The 8,956-nt window shown below is 39.3% G+C and overlaps 1 protein-coding gene across 2 annotated transcripts in view; it reads left to right on the forward strand.

The window, feature by feature from the left end:
* The first annotated feature begins 6,179 nt into the window (after window positions 1-6,179).
* The window catches only part of MSRB2 (methionine sulfoxide reductase B2), a 25,828-nt gene continuing 23,051 nt past the window's right edge, over window positions 6,180-8,956 (forward strand). For both annotated transcript variants that reach the window (XM_011364413.2, XM_023533141.1), the window contains exon 1: window positions 6,180-6,316. In XM_011364413.2, the coding sequence (XP_011362715.1) occupies window positions 6,199-6,316 (118 nt within the window). In that variant the 5' untranslated portion in view covers window positions 6,180-6,198. The remainder of the gene's footprint in view (window positions 6,317-8,956) is intronic.

The following is an 8,956-nucleotide window of genomic DNA, read 5'->3' on the forward strand; positions in this document are numbered from 1 at the left end:
TTTCCCTTAATTGAATTCTTTCTTTGGGATTTGCTTTCCAAAGCAAGTTTGCCAAAGCAAAGAATATAATGAGTTCTATGATCCTTGGTACATGTCGTCAGATATCTTTCCAGAAAAATCATGCCATTATTTCTATAAGCAATGTATGAATATACCTGAGTCCCCAAAGTGCTATTAACTTTAGTTTTAAAAATCTATTATTAATAATTTAATATGTATGAGGTAGTATATTGGGCTATTTTAATTTATAATTCTTTAATTATTACAGAAGCTAAACGTTTTCCCAAGTGTGTGTTCACTATTTGTATTTTTCCTTATGCAAACCATCTGCTCGTACCCTTTAACCATCTGTCCAGTCAGACCTGAGTATTGCCCATATAGATAATGTTAATTTCCACTATATTCATACTAGTAAATGCTTCTAGGTTATTACAATACTCCCTGTTGTTTTCCTTTTAATTTTTCCAATTTGGAACTGTGATGGTTAATTTTCTGTGTCAATTTGATTGGATCAAGTAATGACCAGATAACTGATTAAACATAATTTCTGGGTGTGTTTATGAGGATGTTTCTAAACTCTCCCCAAAGCGGTGCGGGGTGGGGGGTGGGGGGGTGGGGGTGGAATCGTCTGATCCATTGAGGGCCTGAATAGAACAAAAAGGCAGGGAAAGGTTAATCTGCACTCTGACTCATAGCTTGGGATGGGGCATCAGTCTTCTGCTCTCAGTACACCTGGTTCCCAGGCCTTTACATCGAGACAGTGAGGCTCTCCAGTTCTCAGGTGTTTGAGTGACAGCACTGGCTTTCCTGGGTATCCAGCTTGCAGACTTCTCAATCTCCATAATCATGTGAGCCAGTATCTATATAGAGGGTATATACATATATATATATATATCTTCTACTAGTTCTGTGTCTCTGGGGAGCCCAATACAGGGATCAGTTTTTGTTAATTTGGGGTATGTATGTATGTATGTATTTTAATGTACCTGAACCAGTCAACCTTATCATAATTTCATTACTGATTCCTTTTATTACTTCCATTACCCAAAATCCGTTTTTTCCAAAATGGGTAAGTGTAGCATTGTTTTATTTCATATGTATGTATACATGTGTATGATGCTATATTTAGATCAAAAATTAATCCTTTTGGTTGAAGTGAGTTATCAATCTAAGCCTTAGACTCTAAGGTTATTTTTCCCATATTGATAGTCACTTTTCCCCAAAACATATATTGAATACTTTTATATTCCTTTGTTTATAATAGATGAGATACATATTAATTTAGGAAATCTCTATCTCCTTGGGCTAATTTTTGGTTAGGCCATTTTGATAACTACTGTTCCTTAATAAGACACTTTAATATCTGGTGAGGCCAATTCTACAATTTTGTACTTTCATTACAAAAATGTACTTTTTTCACATTTATTTTATTGTTATTTTGTCATTTTCTATAAAGTAACCCAGTGGAATTATAAATGATACTGCTTAAATTTATTAATTAACTTGGTGTGGCTCCATAGTGTAGTGGTTAGCACATCTGCTTTACCCGCAGAAGGTCCTGGAGCCATGGACCATACCCTGGGTGCTCCAGGCCCTGGGTGCATACGCGAGCGTGTGGGAGGAGACGCTCCACCTTCAGAGATCCAGTTCTTAAGGGGAAATGGCAACATCTATAGGTCAGGGGTGGAATTGGGGGGAGGAGTAGAATTAAAAAGGAGAAAAATAAATTTATTAATTAACTTGAACATTATTTTATTCTTCATCATTTCAACTTTCCGGTCAGCAGGAGACTATATCTTTACATTCTTTACCCCAAATCATCTCATTTTAGACTTAAGAGAGTTTAGGTGTCATTCAAGTTCTGGTTCTGGGCCACCCTCCCCCGTTCATATCATTTTATAGATGATCAACCCAAGGCCCAGAAACAAATGGTCAGACTAAGGCCTAAAAACCTGTATCTGGATGGGCACAAAGCCGAAAAACAAACAAACAAACAAACAAACAAACAAAACAACCCAGGGCCTATCTTATTCTATACTTTTTCTATCACAAAATGTATATTCAAGTCTTCATTCACTACCTTTAACACTTTAAAACTATCTTTTACAGATATTAGATATATTCCAGTTTGCTTGTTTCTAGGAATTTTCTAGATTGTAGTAGAAAAAAATGAGCGTGATGTTCAATTTTGGGCAAATGGTTTCTTCCATTCCATCATATTTTCCTGAATGGTTTTTTTTGATAGGGAAAAGCAAAATGGCTTTTGAACTGATCTCCTATGTTTCTGGGCCACTCTATCTTATCTTTTAAAGGGTTTTTATCATGAATAATTGTTTCTCATGCACTTAGAGTCTGCAGGGAAGTATGTTAGATACACAAAAAGAAAAAATTGCAGAATCTTGCCTTCTAAGAGATTCTCCCAATCAAATTCAGGACACCAGATATAGAGTTTATCAATTTCATCTAACAGAAAATCCACATAACAGTGGTTTAAAGAAAATATGGATTTGTCTCTCACGTAATAGGAAGTCTGAAAATAGGTGATCCAGGGCCATTATGCCAGTTCCACAGTGTCATCAGGCACACAGGCCCCTTCCTGACATCTACTTTGATATCAGAGTGTTGGTCTCATCATCACATATATCATAAAATTGCTAGCTCTCTAGCCATAATGACTAATTTCCAGGCAGAAAAAAAATAGGCAAAAGGCTAGTGCTGAGTCGGATCCTCTTTAACTAATTTTTCTGGAGGCCTTCTGGTGACATCTGCTTCTATCATTGCTCAGACTGTGTGAAATGACCAGCACTAGCTGCAAGGGAGCTAGCTAGTGAGTGTAACATTTTAGCTAGGCACATTGCTACCTTCAATAAAATAAAAAAATATGATTGCAAATAAGAGCGAAAAATGGATACTGGGCAGGCAATTAGTAGTCTTTTCCACACAGTGTTTAAGGTGGAAGGCAAAACATAATGTGGTATTTTGTTCAGGCTAAGACAATACAGCTAACGAGAGAGATTAGTATGTGGCCTTGCTGGTTAAATTGGATATAGACAAATGGTGGTGGGCAGAGGGAGCATTTCAAGACCAGAAAGGGCCTGAGCAAAGATGCAACAAGAGTTCTCATAGCAGGTTTGAGGGAGAATAGCAGCAGAGAAGGAGGGAGGGACTTCCTTTGTATTTAGAATGTCTTTCTGAAAGTGTGGGATGTGCAGAAATGCAGGCATGGATTGCTTATCAACTCTTCTTACCCATCACTGCCTTCCTAATTAAATCTTCATAACAATTACTAACATGTATTAAAACCAACTATGTGCCAGAGAGTTTGCTAGGTGTTTTAATATATATCACCCCTAATCCTTGTAATAATTCCATTTTAGGGATAAACTGAAGCTAATACAGATCAAATACTTGACCAAGGTCATGAATCTTTTAAATGTACGATACACTGAATTGGATCTTAGACCAGACTCCATGTTTTCTCACAACGTCACATGCTAACTTCCACTATTCCTCGATAGTTTCTAAATTCTAAACTTTAGGGGAACTTTACAAACTCTCCCACTAACAAGCAATGTGACCATGGACAAACTACTTGACTTCCCTGGATCTGAATCAGTTTCCCTAGTACTCAGATACAAACCTGATAGATATTACAATAAAAAGAACACTGCAAACCATTCATTAACCCTCATAAACACAGATATGAAAATTCTAAGCAAAATTTTAATCTGTGAAATCCAATAATATACAAAGTGAATAATAAAACAAAGTGAGGTTTATCACATGAATACTAAATTGGTTTAACATTTGAAAATAAATAAGAAAAAAACCCCTATGATTATCTTAATAGCTGCAGAAAATGCAGTTGATTTAAATCCAACATCCTTTCCTGATAAAAATTCTCAGCAGACTACAGATAGATAGGAATTTCCTTAATCTGATAGATTCCTTATCTGTGAAAAACCTATAGCTAACATCATACTTAATGTGAAAGACCGAATAATTTTTCTCTAAGATCAGAAACAAGACAAGAATGTTCATTCTCACAACTTCTACTCAACGCTGTACAGATTCTAGCCAGTGCAATAAGGAAAGAAAAAATAATCAAAAACATCTGTATTGGAAAGGAAAACTAAAACTCTTTCTTCACAGATGACATGGTTGTCTATGTAGGAAATCTGATAAAATCTATAAAAATGTTCCTAGAACTAAGAAATGAGCTTAGCAAAGTTGCAGAATACAAAATCAGTACACAAATCTATTTTCAAAAATTAAAACAGATTGAAATTAATAAAACAATAAATAGCATCAAAATACGAAATACTTCAGGATAAACCTGTCAAAAGCTATGCAAAATCTATACACCGAAAACTGCAAAACGGTGCTGAGAAAAATTAAAGAAGACCTAAATAAATTAAGAAGCATACCTCATACATGAGTCAGAGAATTCAATATTGTTATATAAATCCTCCCCAAATGTATGGATAGAGTCAATGCAATCCTAGTCAAAACTGTAGAACTTGAGCTAAACCTGAAATTTATGGTGAAACACAGAAAATCTAAATAGCCAAAACAACTTTGAAAAATAACAGAAAAATTCATCACTGAAACCAGCTGAATCCAAGCACAGTGATCAGACCATTGTGGCATTGACATAAATATAGACACACCAATGGCTGGAACAGAATAGGAAGCCCAGAAATAGATACACACATTGATAGAAAGCTGATTTTTGAAAGCAATTCAAAGGCAGTTCAGTGGAGAAAGAGTAGTCTTTTCAACAAATGGTGCTAGAACAATTGGATATCCATATGCAAAAACAAAAAATAAGAAAAATAAACAAACAAAAAATTTTGGCATATGCAAAAATTAACTCAAAATGGATCATAGACCTTAATGTAAAACCAAACTATAAAAGTTTAAACTTAGGAGAAAAACTTGAGTTAGGCAAAATTTCTTAACTGTAACACTAAAAAGCATTATTGATATGAGGGGAAAAAAACCCAATAAACTGGACTTCATTAAAATCTTCTGCTCTTAAGATACCATTAGGAGATAGAAAAAACAAGCCATAGACTAGGAGAAAAATCCTTGTAAAGCATATGCTTGACAAAAGATTTGTATCAAGAATACATAAAGCACTCAAAAATAAGAAAACAATCCAGTAATAAATGGACAAAAGATTTGAACAGATGCTTCACTAAAGAAAAAATATATGACATGCATATGAAAATGTCAGCATCATAAACCATTTGAGAATACAAAATAAAACCACAATGAGATAGCGCTACACATTATTAGAATGGCTACAGTTAAAAAGTCTGGACATTCACGTATTGGCAAAGATGTAGAGGAACTGGAACTCTCCCACTTGTTGGTGGGCATGTAAAAGGAAATAACCATTCTAGAAAACATTTTGGTAATGTCTTTAGAAGTTATACCTAATTTATAATCTAGCCATTCCATTTCCAGGTATTTACTCAGGAGAAAAAAAAAGCGCACATGTTCTTACAAAGATTTGTACAGGCCCATCCTAGTAGCTTTATTTCTAATAAAGAAAAATTGGTAACAATATAAATGTCTATCAACAGGTAAGTAGATAAATACAATGTGGTATATCCACAAATGGAATACTACTCAGCACTAACAAGGAATGAACAACTGTTACACTAAAACACATGAATGAGTGCCAAAATAATTATGCCGAGTGAAATAAGGTAGACAGAATATATAGTACAATTCCATTTATATTCAACTCAAGAAAATGCAAACTAATCGATAGTTCCCTTTATATACAATTCTAAAAAATGCAAACAAACTAAAACAGACCATTGTTTGGGTTCGGGAGGAGTGGAGTGGGCGTAAGTGGGGCAGGGCAGGGCCAGGGGAAGAGTAGGAGGGGGCAGGAGCAGGAAGTAAGGGAGGGGACAGGAGGCACCAGACAGGGCAAAGGAATAGGGGGCCAGGGAGGACCCAGGGAAGGCTGGTAGGAGCAGGAGAAGGGTGGGTGCACGTGCGTTGTGGGGCAGAAGCACAGCGCGGGAGGCGGGTCTTGGGGGACGCAGAGGGGTCGCAGGGAGAAGGTGGAGCGAGTGGAGGTGGCCCGGTGGGCGGGGTGGCGGCGCGGTGGGCGGGGACTGCGGACGGCGCGGGGGCGGGGCGGCGGCGCGGTGGGCGGGGACTGCGGGCGGCGGCATCATGGCGCACGTCCTCCGTGCCCTCTGGGCCCAACCTCTCCGAGAGGTGCCTCCGCGGGTTTTGCGGGGCGGACGGGTCTGCGGTGACCTTGGCGCGAGGGCCGAACACGGGGACGCAGGTAGGACGCGGGCCTCGCAGGCCCCGCCGCCGCCACCCGGTTTTCGGTCTTTCAGTTTAACTTCACTTGGCCCGAGTGTTGGTTGTGCACCCGGCTAGGACAGTGGGTTGTAAACTTGGAGGGGCGGAAGCGGAGAGTCATTGATCCCTGGGATAATTGGAGGAAAGGTCTGCTCCCTAAACGTTCACACATTTTTTTTTTCGTTTTGCATAAATTAATCGGGCTCCGGAGCCCCTGACGCTTATCCCGAGACTCCAGATGAAGAACCGCGGTGGTGGAGTCAACAGCGCGACCCCGCGCGGTCTCCTGTGGCGGCCCTTAGGCTTTTACACTGTCCCCGCTTCGAGCTCTGCTTTTAGTACTTGGAAACAGGCAGTTCAGACTTTGAGTTCCTGTGGATTGGCTTCCTGCCCTGCTCTATTTTTATGTATGTTTCCTGGACCCAGGGAGACGTAGGGACTTAAGATCCTTGACCCCACTTTCCTTTCCTGCTACCTTTAGAAATCCTCGAAAGACTGATCTCTGAGCGCAGTATCCCTTTTCCTCCTCTCGTTGTCAGTGACAGTGAGGCAGACCAGGGGGGAGAGTGTGCATTTTCTGCAGAATGCTTCTGGCTCCTCTAGCGGATTGGGGCATATTTACATTTCACTCTTTACTACAGAGTCACCTGTATTTCAGGTATGTTTCAGGTTACTGGGCAAGTGCGCAGCTGTCCCATCTCTGACTCTAGTTCAGTTCTGTGCCCATGGAAGACAATTAGAGATACCTGACTGCTGAAAATGTTCCCAGTTACTTGGAACTCTTTTTTTTTTTTTTATTCCCTGACGTTTTCAGAACGTAGTGTTAAATAAATAAAGCACTAGCATTGTGGAGTGATAGCTGATCCAACATGACTTCCATTCATGGCCTTCAGAACCCCGGTGTCTCTGGTCAGCCAGTCTAATCATATTTGTTATGCATCCACCGTGTTTGCTGAGAACCGCAGGTGATGGAAACATTTGTGGGCTGGAGCTCTCCTGTCCCCTTTGTAGGCTAGTGGTTTCAACGGAAATTTGTCCTTAACTTTGTACTCAGTGCTGTCGGAAACAACCTGATAAATGGCCATGGATGTGAAGTTCTTTAGCAACATTAAATTTTGGCCAGACACCAATACATAACAGGAGCTGTGTAACTTATCAGACACCTCCTCCTGGACATTTATCCTAAGGAAATAATTCAAAAGAACAAAGCTGTGTGTGTGCAAAGAGCACTGCTCTTAAGAACCAGAAACTGGCTATAACCCAAATGTCCATCAGTTAAGGAATGCTTATGTAAACCATGAAAGTTCAAAGAAACTATTTCGCATTCATTAAAAACGATAAACAAGTAATAGTTCTGTGGTTAAGGGCTTCGGTGTGGACAGTCACTTTTTGGTTCTGTGTCTTTGGCACGTCTTGAATTTGGAAAGCCTAAACCTGTTTTTTCTTCTATAAAATATGGATAATGGTAATAGAGTTTTTGTATAGAATAAATGGAAACAGAAAAGTTTAAAAAGCTTTATCACAATGATTGACACTTAGTAAGCACACAATAAATGTTCATTATAATTATATAAATGGAAAGAAAGAAAATGTAGCCACATTTAACCCACGGCATGGACTTGGGGAAGGTTGAGAGAGAGAGAGCAATGATATATTAGATGTTAAAAGTAACAGAGGATTGTTCTCCAGAACTGAGATTTCTGATATGCAAGAGGCAAATCCCCTGCGATTTTGTCACCCAGATTGACAAAGGAGAAAATTGAAAGAAGAAAGTAAGAACTGTCCTGGAGAAAAACTTTTTTTTTTTTTTTTTTTTTTTAGGAAAACATTCTTTCAAGAGATACTCTGCTAGGAGATCATCCTTACATAAGGTTAAAACAGTCCAGTCACTCTTGTGAGAGAGATTAGTTCTGCAGGTTAGAGCGGGCTGGGAATTCTTTTTATGCTAGTTCCTGATAGGTTCCCTTAGTATTCAACAAGTATTTATTCGAACAAGTTTGGCTCATGTGTGACAACTGGCAGTATAGCAACTGTGGCCCCAGAATGCTTAGCAAAACCATTCTGGATGTAACCAGTGGGTGACCAAATGAGTGTGTGTTTTACTTAAAGATGAGCAAATCAAGGCCAACCTCATGGAACATATAGCTCCCAACAAGAAAGATAGCCTGTGCAAATCACAGCACAAAGAGAGAAAGGAACCCCAAGAAATCCAAGTTCATCAAAGCATAGTTCAAGGTAGAGCTGTGTAGCCACTGAATGCAATAGCAGCAACAGCCAAACTTTAGTGGGTAGTGCAGATAACAAGAGAATGCAGAAGGAATCTGAAAGACACACAGTCCCCCAGAGGATCCTCACGAGGTGTAAGTGATGTGGATTGAAGACAGAAAACACTAGAGTGTGTGTGTGTGCGCACACGAGCACACGCACGCACACACACACACACACACACACAAGGACAGGGAAACTAACGCTGAATCCTGCTCTCTGGCTGCTGGCGGCCAAAAGGCATTACACATTCCCAAGTGAGACCTTGTTGTGTGTTGTATGTATGTGTGCCCAAATTGCTGTTTGGTAAAGCTGCACAGAATTTACTCATAATGCAATTTTCATTCAAACTAGT

This window comes from Pteropus vampyrus, unplaced genomic scaffold, assembly GCF_000151845.1.
Source record: "Pteropus vampyrus isolate Shadow unplaced genomic scaffold, Pvam_2.0 Scaffold96, whole genome shotgun sequence".
NCBI classification, from domain to species: Eukaryota; Metazoa; Chordata; class Mammalia; order Chiroptera; family Pteropodidae; genus Pteropus; species Pteropus vampyrus.